This window comes from Spinacia oleracea, chromosome 3 (genome assembly GCF_020520425.1).
Source record: "Spinacia oleracea cultivar Varoflay chromosome 3, BTI_SOV_V1, whole genome shotgun sequence".
NCBI classification, from domain to species: Eukaryota; Viridiplantae; Streptophyta; class Magnoliopsida; order Caryophyllales; family Amaranthaceae; genus Spinacia; species Spinacia oleracea.
Window position 1 is genome coordinate 64,533,164 of NC_079489.1, and position 11,783 is coordinate 64,544,946.

General features: G+C 37.4%; 1 protein-coding gene and 1 long non-coding RNA gene across 11 annotated transcripts; both read left to right on the plus strand.

The window, feature by feature from the left end:
- Positions 1 to 4,923: 4,923 nt before the first annotated feature.
- Positions 4,924 to 6,099, plus strand: LOC110783530 (uncharacterized). The gene is made up of 2 exons (XM_021987878.2): positions 4,924 to 5,544; positions 5,821 to 6,099. The coding sequence occupies exons 1-2, from the start codon at positions 4,924 to 4,926 to the stop codon at positions 6,097 to 6,099; spliced, it is 900 nt and encodes a 299-aa protein (XP_021843570.2).
- A 598-nt stretch (positions 6,100 to 6,697) lies between these two features.
- On the plus strand, positions 6,698 to 11,345 carry LOC110783552 (uncharacterized). 10 transcript variants are annotated; one of them, XR_002532091.2, is made up of 6 exons: positions 6,699 to 6,930; positions 7,511 to 7,585; positions 7,658 to 7,782; positions 8,989 to 9,156; positions 9,331 to 9,438; positions 10,051 to 11,345. It is a non-coding gene; the product is annotated as an uncharacterized lncRNA (long non-coding RNA). The 10 variants fall into 10 exon arrangements; XR_008930576.1 differs by lacking the exon at positions 7,511 to 7,585 and having other exon boundaries at positions 6,701 to 6,930; positions 10,051 to 10,224; positions 11,072 to 11,345; XR_008930570.1 differs by lacking the exon at positions 7,511 to 7,585 and having other exon boundaries at positions 6,703 to 6,930; positions 10,051 to 10,346; positions 11,072 to 11,345.
- Positions 11,346 to 11,783: the final 438 nt, after the last annotated feature.

The window sequence follows — 11,783 nt, forward strand, 5'->3', positions numbered from 1 at the left end:
AATAAAAAGCTCTTATCCCTAGTGAAGCACATCCCCAGCGGATCAATTCCGGGTATTCAAAATTCAAAATTCAAGATTCAAAAAAATTCGAGATTCAAATTTTCGATGCCAAGCTCCGTCCTAGACTAAAGGCGGAAGAGCAGTACAAGTACAAATCGGAGTCGTCACAACCGCACGGTGGTAGACTCTATCTTTTTTTCTAACACTTGTTTTGTGCAGGTAACGGCGTACAAATAATGGTCTTGATTGCAGAACATCTTGATCATTCTCCGTCCTTTTCGAAGTTCTTTGACTTGCGCTTTCCTAACCGAACGCTCAGTCAAAGTGGGGGCTTCTGTAGACACCTAAATCATGTCTCCCCACTGGGATGATAACGATACCATTATCCTTATTAGGCGGTTGGAGCAACTCCGTGCGGAAATCCCAATTGCTAAGAACATTTCCAAATCCAAGAGCCAAAATCCAATCCCCGAGGCCATTCCCATTCCGGAACTCGGTACAAAAGACAATTTACAAAAATCAATTTCAAAATCCAAGTACAATCTCACCCAATGGACTATCCCGTTGGTTTTACAAGGCCTTTTCCAGTCAAAATGACATTAAGCAATCCAAATTCGGGCGCCGACCCACAAAACCGAGCAAGCCGGGCCTCGTCCCGTAAAACCGAAATTTAAAAACCCGAAATGTCTTGTTTTTAGACGCAAACCAAGCCTTAATCCCCAAGCAATCACTACGTGCCAACTTCGTACAAATAGTACAAAGGTACACCAATACAAGACAAAGCAAGGACGTAGCCCGCGTCCTTGTTTTGGCGGCTTCTGCGCTATGTCACCAGCGCTGGGCGTTGCCAACTGCGTGCTGCGCTGGCGTTGGCTGACGTTTAGCAGCAAATCCTCCTATAAAAACCCCTAATTCTGAGCATTATGGGGTGGCCAAATCGAAACACAACGTCGTAATACAAAAATTGCCACTCAAATCAAAATCCAAATAACCTTCAAAATCTCATACAATATTTCAAGTTCTAAGCAATTGGGAGCTCTAAAAGGAATTCTTTCCTAAACCTAAATAGGTAATTCCGAATCCCACCATAATCAATCATGTTTCTTTGATTTTTCTCTTTCAAAAATGATTAGTAATTTGGCATTTTTAATCTTAAAAATGTCACTTACAATAATCATACATTTCAACAACAACATAATTAGAAAAATCGGTTGGTATAGAAAAAATTCTTTCTCTCTCTGCGATGAAGGCTGGCGCACGTTAAGGTGATTTGCTAACGTGTACCTACCATTGCCATGACGAGGTAGAAGAAAGCTCAGAGGAACGAAGTGAGAGAGGTGACGGAGGAAGCTTCTGCTCTCCTCCATACTGAAGTATCTAGACCTAAAAACCAGAATCAACTGAGAAAACGCATACCCAGAAACTCTGATGTGGCTCAAACTGAGATGGTTGTTCCGCCGGTGGTTCCGCCTCACCCGAGTAACGGACCACCTTCGCCGGAACTCATGGAAGCCATTAAAGCACACCATGACTCTATTTACCAGCAATTTTTGACTCCTACTTCGAATCCATCAATTCCAGTTCGACCCTCAATGGTGAATGCGATGATAGATGCGTTGGAGAAAGGCCAGAAGGGAGAGACTGTGCTTGCAAAGATGCGTGAGATGATGAAATCCGTGAATGCTGCTCTTGGATTAACAAGCTACCCTGGGAATTCTTTGGTGAGATATGGTGATGTTCTGGCTGAAACAGAGCAACTCCGTACAGAAGGGGGTGAGCATGTTAACCCTCCTCTAGCTCAACGAAGGCTTGAGTTAGACGCTCCCTGCGCTCACTTGTTTAAGCCATCGAAACTTGCTGCGAAAGGTACATCCCTATCCTTCATTGCTCCTACCATTTCTGAAGGATCCCCTGTTGCAATTTTGGATAAGAATGATATGTCTAGAATGGATAATAAGTGGGACTCTACTATTATTATGTATGTGGTGGGGGATTTACCATCTATTGGAGAAATTATTAGATACATTGATAAGGAATTGAGCTATGTTAGCAAACCTCGGGTATTGCTTCATGATGAAGGATACTTTGTGGTCAGATTTGCTTCAAAAAAGGAGAGAGATAGAATTGTGCTTGCTGGTCCTCATACATTTCTAGGGAGACCTTGTATTGTGAAACCCTGGTCTTCTATTTTTAACTTTTAGCAAGAAGTTCGTAGAGTGGTTCCCATTTGGGTGAAACTTCCTAACCTCCCTTTGAAATGTTGGGGAACTAACTCCCTTAGCAGAATTGGTAGTTTGATTGGTGCCCCTCTGTATGCTGATGAATGTACAACTACTCAGCAGAGAATCTCTTTTGCTAGGATTTTTGTTGACGCAGATGTCACTAAAGAACTTCCAGAAACTGTTACTATCCAGAATGATGAGGGGTTCTCCATCTCTCAGAAGGTTGTCTATGAGTGGTTTCCCCCTTATTGCAAGGAGTGCAAGGTGGTTGGCCATGTCTGTGGTGTTAGGGTGAAACATACTACCAGATTTAAACCTGCTGCTTATGTTAAAAAGAAAGTGAATCAAGTTTGGAGACCCAAACAGGTGCTTCAGACAAAGGGAGATGGTGATACCAATGTTCAGCAATCCTCTGAGGTTCACAATGATAATGATGATGAGTTGAGACCAGAGCTAGATTGCCCTTTACACCTGGTATACCCATTCAAGATGATGGTTGGAGAGTTGTTTCAAGAAGGAAAGGTAGCACTAGAAGTCCTATGAGGAATGTTGGGCTGGCTCAAGTTCACACAGTTCATGTTAGTGTGGCTAGTGATGGTGGTGGTGGTGGTGTGATGAGGGGCGAGGGATCAACTGTTGTTGCATGAATATATGTGCCTGGAATGTGAGGGGAATGAATGACCCCTCTAAAGTAGTATAAGTAAAAAGGTTTTTGCTTCAAAGGAATATTTCAGTAGTTGCTCTAGTTGAAACTAAAATAAAAGAAGGTAATGTGAAGAAGATCCAGAATAAATTTGGCTCCATTTGGAAGTGGGAATCTAACTATACTCACTCTCCAAGGGGAAGAATCTGGGTAGGATGAAGGCATGCTTTGGTTACTGTCAGAGTTGTTACTGTTACTGACCAGCTGAACCATTGCTCATTGGTGGATAAATTGGGGATTTCAGTACTGCTCTCACTATCATTTATGGTTTGCATACAGTGGAGGCTAGAAGATCACTGTGGATTGCTGTGGGCCAGTTGCACCTGCTAATTGTTGGACCTTGGCTTCTTATGGGTGATTTTAACTCTACTTTGTATTCTGGTGATAGACATAATGGTAATCCTGTTACTGAAGCTGAAACTAAAGACTTTGATGCTTGTTTGGAGAACATGGGACTTACTGAGCTCAAGAGTTGTGGACATTTTTACTCCTGGAGTAACAAAGGTCAAGGTGAAAGAAGAATTTCCTCAAGGATTGATAGAGCTCTGGGAAATTCTGAGTGGCATATTAATCATACAGATGCAGTTGTGGACTATTTGAATCTAGGAATTTCTGATCACTCACCCTTGTTGTTGTCTTGCAAGTGTTCTAGAACTGGTGGAGGGAGACCATTTAAATTTTTCAATTATATGGCAGATCATAGTCAGTTCCTGGATACAGTGATGAAAGGTTGGGCAATGGAGTGTCATGGGGTCTGCTATGGCCAAGGTTTGGGCAAAATTAAAAAAGGTTAAGCTTGGTCTTAAGGATCTGCATCAGCAGGATTTTTCTAGACTTGAGGAAAGAATTGAGAATATTATAGAAGAGCTGAAGGGAGTGCAAAATCAATTAGATGATGACCATCTTGATGCTGATCTGCATGATTTAGAGAGGGAGCTTGTTCTGAAACGGAAGAAATTCTTAGGTGTTCAGGAGATTGCTTATAGGCAAAAATCTAGGATTCAATGGCTTCATGTTGGTGACTCTAACTCCAAATTCTTTTTCAGTGCAATGAAGGAGAGGTATAGCAAGAACAATATAGATGTTCTTTATGATGGTAATGGGACAAAACTGGAGAAATCAGATGATATTAAGAATAAAATTAGCTCCTTGTATAAGGCACTAATTGGTACTGCTGCTACAAGGCTGACTGGCATTGATGTTCAAGTAGTTAGAAGTGGAAAACAACTCTCTGCAGAGGCAGCTGATATGTTGATTCAGCATGTTACTCATTCTGAAATTGATGATGCTATCAGAGGTATTGATGTTAACAAGTCTCCTGGATTAGATGGCTTTAACAGTTTATTTTTTCTCAAATCATGGGAGGTAATCAAAGAAGATATGTATGCAGCAGTGGAAGGATTTTTCAATACAGGTGTCCTTTTGAAGCAAGTGAACAACACTTCTGTAACCTTGATCCCAAAGGTGCCTAATGCTTCTAGTGTGAAGGACTTTCGTCCAATTGCATGTTGTTCTGTTGTTTACAAAGTCATTTCAAAGATTTTGACTTCTAGAATGCAAGGAGTACGTGATTAGGAGTGTGGTGAATTGTGCTCAAGTTGGGTTTATTCCTGGCAGAAATATTTCTAACAATATTTTACTGGCATGTGAACTAGTTAAGTGTTATTCTAGGAAGCAAGTTTCACCAAGATGCATGATTAAGGTGGACCTCAAGAAAGCCTATGACTCCATTGAGTGGCCTTTCCTGCAAGCTATGTTGTGTGAATTGGGCTTTCCCTCAAGGTTTATAGGTTGGATTATGCAATGTCTACAAACTGTTTCTTATTCTATCTTGATTAATGGTGTTCCTACTACTCCAATCCCTGCAAAAAAAAAGGCTTAAGACAAGGAGATCCAATATCTCCTTATCTCTTTGCCATTGGAATGGAGTATTTATCAAGGTGTCTAGCATCTTTGAGCTCTGATTCTAAATTTAAATTTCATCCAAGATGCAAGAAGATGGACCTCACTCATATGATGTTTGCAGATGACTTGCTGCTGTTTGCTAGGGGTGATTCTGATTCTGTTACCTTTATCTTCTCAGCGTTTAGTAAATTGTCTGCTGCTTCTGGTCTTCAAGCATATCTCCATAAAAGTGAGGTTTATATTGCTGGTGTGCCTACAGATGTTGTTGATCAGATTGTTGAGTCTTTGGGTATTATTAAAGGAAGCTTTCCAGTGAAATATCTGGGGGTTCCTTTAACTACAAGGAAACTCAGTTACACTGAATGCAAACCTCTTATTGAAAAAACAGTAGCAAGAATTAAGAGCTGGTCAGCTAGATTGCTCTCTTATGCTGGTAGACTTCAATTGATTAAGTCAGTTCTCTTTGGGATTCAGCTGTATTGGTGCCAGACCTTTGTTCTCCAAAAGAAAGTTATGAAAGAAGTTCACAGAATTTGTAGAAGCTTTCTGTGGACTGGTTCTGAGGTTGGGTCAAGGAAAGGACCTGTTTCTTGGGAGCAGTGGTGTCTTCCAAAGAGCAATGGAAGGTGGAATTTGAAGGACCTTACAATTTGGAACAAAGCAGCTGTTATGAAGCACTGCTGGGCTCTATCTATGAAACAAGATAGGTTGTGGGTTAGGTTGATCCACACCTATTAAGTCAAGAATAATGATTTCTGGACTATGCCAATTCCTAGTGGGCTTACTTGGTCACTAAGGAAAATTTGGCAGTACAAAGATGATTTTATTCAAAGTGGTGGTGCAGATTAGTTTGTGAATGCAGGGAAGTTCAGAATTAAAAGGGTATACAGATACTTGCATGATAGTGGTAATCAAGTTGACTGGAGAAGAATTATTTGTAACAGTAGAGCTAGTCCTAAAAGTACATTCATTCTTTGGCTTGCTGTGCAGAACAGATTAGCTACAAAAGATAGGCTTATCAGTTGGAACCTGCCTATTCAGAGAAGTTGTGGGTTGTGTCAGGTGCATGATGAAACACTTTGTCATCTCTTTTTTGAGTGTAGTTATGCCAATGAAATTTGGACAGCAGTGTTGCAGGAACTTGGTATAGTTAGGGGATGCCTTTCTTGGCAGGAGGAGCTTAGATGGGTTGCTAAGAAGAGTAGAAGCACTAGATTAAGTAATATTAAATGTAGTGTTGCTTTCATTGAGACTGTGTATGCAGTCTAGATTCAGAGGAATTCCAAGTTGTTTAGTAATAAATGGAGCCTGTTCCAGTTGTGGTTAGACAGATTTTGTTCTGTGTTGCTGGTAGACTTCATTAAGGCTTAACTTGCCTTCTGAGTTTTGTTGGGCCTTTGTTGTTGTGTAGGTTAGCCTTGCTTGTAATATCTCAAATTTTGGTAATGAATACAATATCTATTTGCCAAAAAAAAAAAACAATCATACATTTAATTTCTTTCAAAATCCAAACTTTATGTGACACAAAATGCAAACTTTCAAGATTCAATGATGTTCATGGTTGTTTGTAATCACTTCCTTGAACTACAATCATCTTCAAAATATGGAGTAATCAAAGATGATACCTTTCTAATGTTTAAAAGTTTAGTCTTTGAGATTCAAGACTCTACTTTTCAAATTTCAAGTTCAAGTTTCAAGATCCAATAATGTTTAGGGTTGTTCATAATCACTTCCCTAAACTAGCACTACTAAAAAAGGCGCGGTATCTCGACGCTTTGCCTCGACCCTGTGGAAGACCGTCATCGTGCAATTTTAGAACGCGTTATTTCTCGACGCGTTTAGATGTCAATTATCTCGCCAATAAAGAGCGTCGAGATATTAGTAACATATCACATGTTCACGTGATCCTGGAAAATTGGAAGCGCATTCTCCGTTAATTCAACATTTGTGGGGAAAAGAAAAATCGCCCACTAAACCCTAACATTTGACCAGTTCTCGACTTCTCTATTACTCACCGTTTTTGTCTTCATCTTCAATAACTCACCGTCTTCATCTCCTTCAGTCATCTCTACTGCGAAATGCCCCATTTCTTAATGAATTGTAAGTTCGTTTGTCTCTAATTTGATTTCCCTTACGGTTTATATTTCTCTCACTTTATCTCGCTACCTCTCTCTCCTCCATAATCTACTAACTTAGGTTTAAATTTGTGTAATTTGGGATTCACTTCTCCATTTGACTGAATTGGCGGCTTAAGGAATAGAGATAGGTTAGATTTCAATTATCAATTTCGATATATTTTATTTAAACTCTGTCATATGAATTTAGGTTTTCTTAAGTGCCTTATAACTTCTTTTGTGAAATCGATGTTAAATGATATTTATCTGACAATGAACAGTTCATGATTGATTAATATGGTTCAGAAGAGACCTTTCCCTATCAGGATATGGAGTTGCATCTCAGTACTTTATTCCCTCTTCTTTAGTTCGGATTTGTTTTGTTTTTTAAGTAATTGTTGCAATTTTTGTTGTTTTCTTTGGTTTTGTTTTTGAATTGTTTATAATTGTTATCCAATAATATTTATAGAGTTTAAAATTTTAGCAACTTCTTGTAAATTTCAGATTTTATTATGAGTATTTATTCTTTCTTTTGGTTCATTTTGTTGTCTTTTTGTCCACTATAGATGCAATGTTTGAACACACAATTGAGAAGCTGACACATGGTGTCTTAATTCCTAGAATATGTTACACAAACGGAGGTATTTGTTGTATGGAATGGGACATCAGCTTATGATGTATGCTATTGCTCTAACTAACTTTTATATGTGCAGGCAGACCTCATGTAGCAACTATAAATACATATTCCTTTTTTCTCTTTTGGTGCTGCTGGAAAATTGGGTTCATGACACATTATTTTTGAGCTAAAGAAGAGCATGGTTGTACCTACACTTATTAGGTAATGACTACTTATCTTCTGAACTCTGAATAATCCTCGCTGTAAATGTTTTCCCTTAGAAGCAATAGCTGGGACTTGCAATCTACCGACTAAGAGCCTTATTGAATACGCTAGTAGTAAGTATGTCACTATGAGAGTTTAAGATTGTGTGCTCATTCTAGATATTCTGACTGCTCCAAGTTTGCTGACTTTTTGTGTTGTGCTTAGTGGAGATTTGATTGAAGAAGCCCAATTCTAACTTGAACTTACTGCCAAATTTTAACATTTTCTAGTCCGCAGGTTTTAGGTTTATAGTCTAACTTTAAGTGTAATCTAGTTAGCCATATGAATTGACTTTCATTATGAAAGCATAAGATTTTGTGCTAGAACTTACTGATCGTGATAGTTGAGTATGGGACTATGAGTATATGAACTCATTTATAATTGTATTATAGATATCCAATCCCCTACTTTTCACCATTTAAGAAAATGATTTCAAGTGGGTTCTTCATTTAACATGCCTACTGGTTATTGGATAGTAATAGCAGCAAATTACATCAGAATGTGTATGGGAAGTACAATTATAACTTAGATTAGTTCTGTTAGTACTTAGGAGCTTCATTCATATTTCTCTTATTTGGATATATTATTGGTCTTAGGTTGATGTTTAGTTTTAATGCTTCAAAATTATTAGTATAGGTTGTTTAATGGTTACAACTAACAACGTGCTTCAATGCACTTGATATATTCCTCAAGGATTTCATGACAATGTATAATGACTACAAGTATTTTGAATTTTTTGGTCCCCAGATTAAGATGTTTATGCAACTTAAGGGTGCCTCGTTCTAGTAAAATGTTTTTTTCACGTCTGAAGTTGTTGACTCTTGTTTACAGATTTACAGAAACACTATTCCAACAACCCGTATTTGAGATTGAGTAACAGCTCAGAAACAGAACAAATGAATAACTGAATTGTGTTTTGTCAAATTCTTCTCAGCAAAATCAAGCACAATTTTGAATATGTGGGTCTAGAGTGAGGATTTAATAGATTTTGTATGGAGTTTAAAGTTTCAACTTTGAACAATGAGCTTTTAATAATACTCCACGTAAAGGAAGCTTGTATTTTTCTGGTTGTGGAAATTATTGTCCTTTTATCTCTCATTTAAAGGGAATTCTTTCGCCTTGCTTCACTTGGTAACTCTTTCTGTTTATATAACTTTGTTTCAGGGCCAAATCTAAACTATCTTTTTTAGAGGAACTGTAAGACTTATGTTGGATGTGCTTATTGACATAGTTTGCTTTTAAAAAAAAAGAGACAAGGTTGTTACTGATAACAGACCGATACAGTAATTCATGAGGATGACTCACTACGTGACTACGTACTGACTGAAGAAGGTATTTTCTAATTTATTTGATGATCTCGCTTCTTACTTTTCGATAGTGTAATTTCATTTGTCAATACTTGTTGGTGATACCATCAGTATATAATTCTACTCCAGCCATCTTGTGTATTTATATATTTTTGAGTCATATCTTTTCTTTAGGGCTTTGATGAGTACATGAATTTAGTTTTAGATGATGCTGAAGAAGCGAATGTCAAAAAGAAGACCAAAAAATTACTTGGTGAATTAAACTGTCAATGCTGGAAGGAGACAATATTACTCTGATGCTGAATACGTAAGTCTTAATTGGTTTTTCTTTGCGTGTTATATTCGTCATTCATTCTTTTCTGATAACCTCCTTGTCACTTGTTCTTTCTGACAGTCTCTTGGTCATTTGTGCTTCTTTGATCTCTCTGTTGTAGGTTCCTTTTAACCCCTCTTTAGTTTAGGATAAGGTTTATAACACCTCTTCTCTCACTCTATTTTAACCTTATTTGCTTTTCTTAGTTTAGATGAACTGGCAGTGAATGGCCCAGGAAAAGTCTAATGTGTTGTGCTATGTTAAGTGGACAATAGCTCTATAATTAGTTGGGTAAATTAAGCTTCTAACTGGGAAAACAGGTTCCGTAGAATCAACAGTATATATTCTATCTTCTTTCAAGTTCGTATTTTTTTCCCTTTGTTTAGGTAGTTGTTGTGGTTCTTTTAACTTGTTATCAGGTTTATAATCCTGCAATAATACTTCTTGAACTTAAATTTTAGCGGGTCGCTTTATCTTATTTATCTTCTGATATGAGTTAATAGTATGTGAAGTACCTAATAAATTTTAATCTTTTAATGGCTTTCCTATATTGCTAATACTTGAATTTATTGCATATAACTTATTTCTATGAATTTCTACTTATAGGAAGATGAACATGGAGAAGGTATGAGCCTAGTAGAACTTTGGCAAGCTTCTTATAAGAAGGATGGAACCTTTATTGACGGCACAATAACTGAAGAGATGAGAATGCAAAGATGATAGTCAATGACAACACTGTTTTATAGGTTTTAGAATCCGTTCGCAGTGGCTAACCCTCCGGTATTATTTAAACCCTTTCACTTAGAATTTAAACCCTTTCGTATGGCTAACCCTTTCGCAGTGACAACACTGTTTTGTGCAAAGACACTGCACAAATAGCCTTGCGTATGGCTAACCCTCCGGTATTATTTAAACCCTTTCACTTGGAATTTTCTACTGCTTTCTATGTCTGATTATGTGAAGTTTGTGATCGATGGACTAACTATAATAGTTAAGATCTAACGAACTTTACAAAACTGAACTGATCTGAACTTCTGCCTGCCCTTTGCTAATTCTAAAAATTCAAAAGAAGAAACTGGCAGAGACCAGCACCAAGCCCTTTTCTGCGATATCATAACAAAAGGAAATTCTTGCTATTTAACCTGGTATATATTGCTTATTGCTGATTCTGAGAAATATTTGTTGTCTAACTTATGATTAGTAATACTACTCGACCGATTGTTATGATTGATGATTACGGGGTCGGTCAAAACTCAGCTAAAACTAAAACTCTTAAGCCCTTTGTTTTTTTAATCGAGAGCAGGAACATTAACTTGCTCTTTTTTTTTAACGAGTCATCTCCAACAGGCCGTCTTTATAAACAAAAGCAAGCAAAAAAACAAATAAGTTAGGTACGGTTAAGAGTCACTAATGTGTGCAGCACAAATCAACTGAACTTCATAGTACATAACAAAGTATAAATACAACCAGTAATGAATTATATGAAGTTCATATATTTGGTGCTTATTACACTTGGTGTAATAACCAATCTGTTCATTGTTCATTCTTTATAGTGGACATATATTTCTAATTTACTTTTACACCGCGAGAGAAACTATTACTTACCATTTTTAATTTTTTTTCGAAGGTCCGTAGAAGAAAGGAATCAAGGGATGTATAGCTCCTTCAACAATAAGCCCATATTCTTGAATTTATAGGCTTTGAATGGCCTTTCTTCTGAAGATGACATTTTAGAATAATAGGTCAATTGAAATTGTAATAATATATTGAAGACGTTATGCGTTATTTTTAAGTTTGTGCTTTGATGATACTAGCTAAATAGTTTGGATAATATGTAAACTTTGATGATACGTTTATGACGTATTATTATATAAAATATTAGTATATATATCTTTAAGTTATTGACATCTCGTCATTTCAATTTTGCTAGCTATAATATAGTTGTGTATGATTTTAAGTGTAAGATTGTATTTGCTTCGTAAAAAAAAATTGAAAACTAAATCTCGACGCTCTTCGTCATCATAAACGATTTCCCGCAAAATGTTAAACTTAACCCACGAAAATATTTAGGACGCAGGAAGGCGTCAAGATAATACATTACTACGGCAAATAGCATCGATATTCTCGACGCGGGGAAGCATCGACATCCAATTTTAGACAACAAAACCCGTCGAGATTCTCGACGAAATAGAGCGTCGAGAAATTTTCCACGGCCAAATTCTCGACGCTGTCTGGCAGCGTCGAGAAAATATTTCTCGACCCTCATTGACGTCGAAAATTTGGCTGAAAAGCGTCGAAAAACAACGCGTTTTGTAGTAGTGTAGGATTATTTCAAAGTA

Bases quoted from the DNA above. Each gene is read 5' to 3' on its own strand.
- LOC110783530 (XM_021987878.2), top strand. From the start codon at position 4,924: ATGGACCTCACTCATATGATGTTTGCAGATGACTTGCTGCTGTTTGCT. The intron at 5,545-5,820 runs GTTAGGTTGATC...CTTGCTGTGCAG, and splicing joins TGAAACAAGATAGGTTGTGG to AACAGATTAGCTACAAAAGA.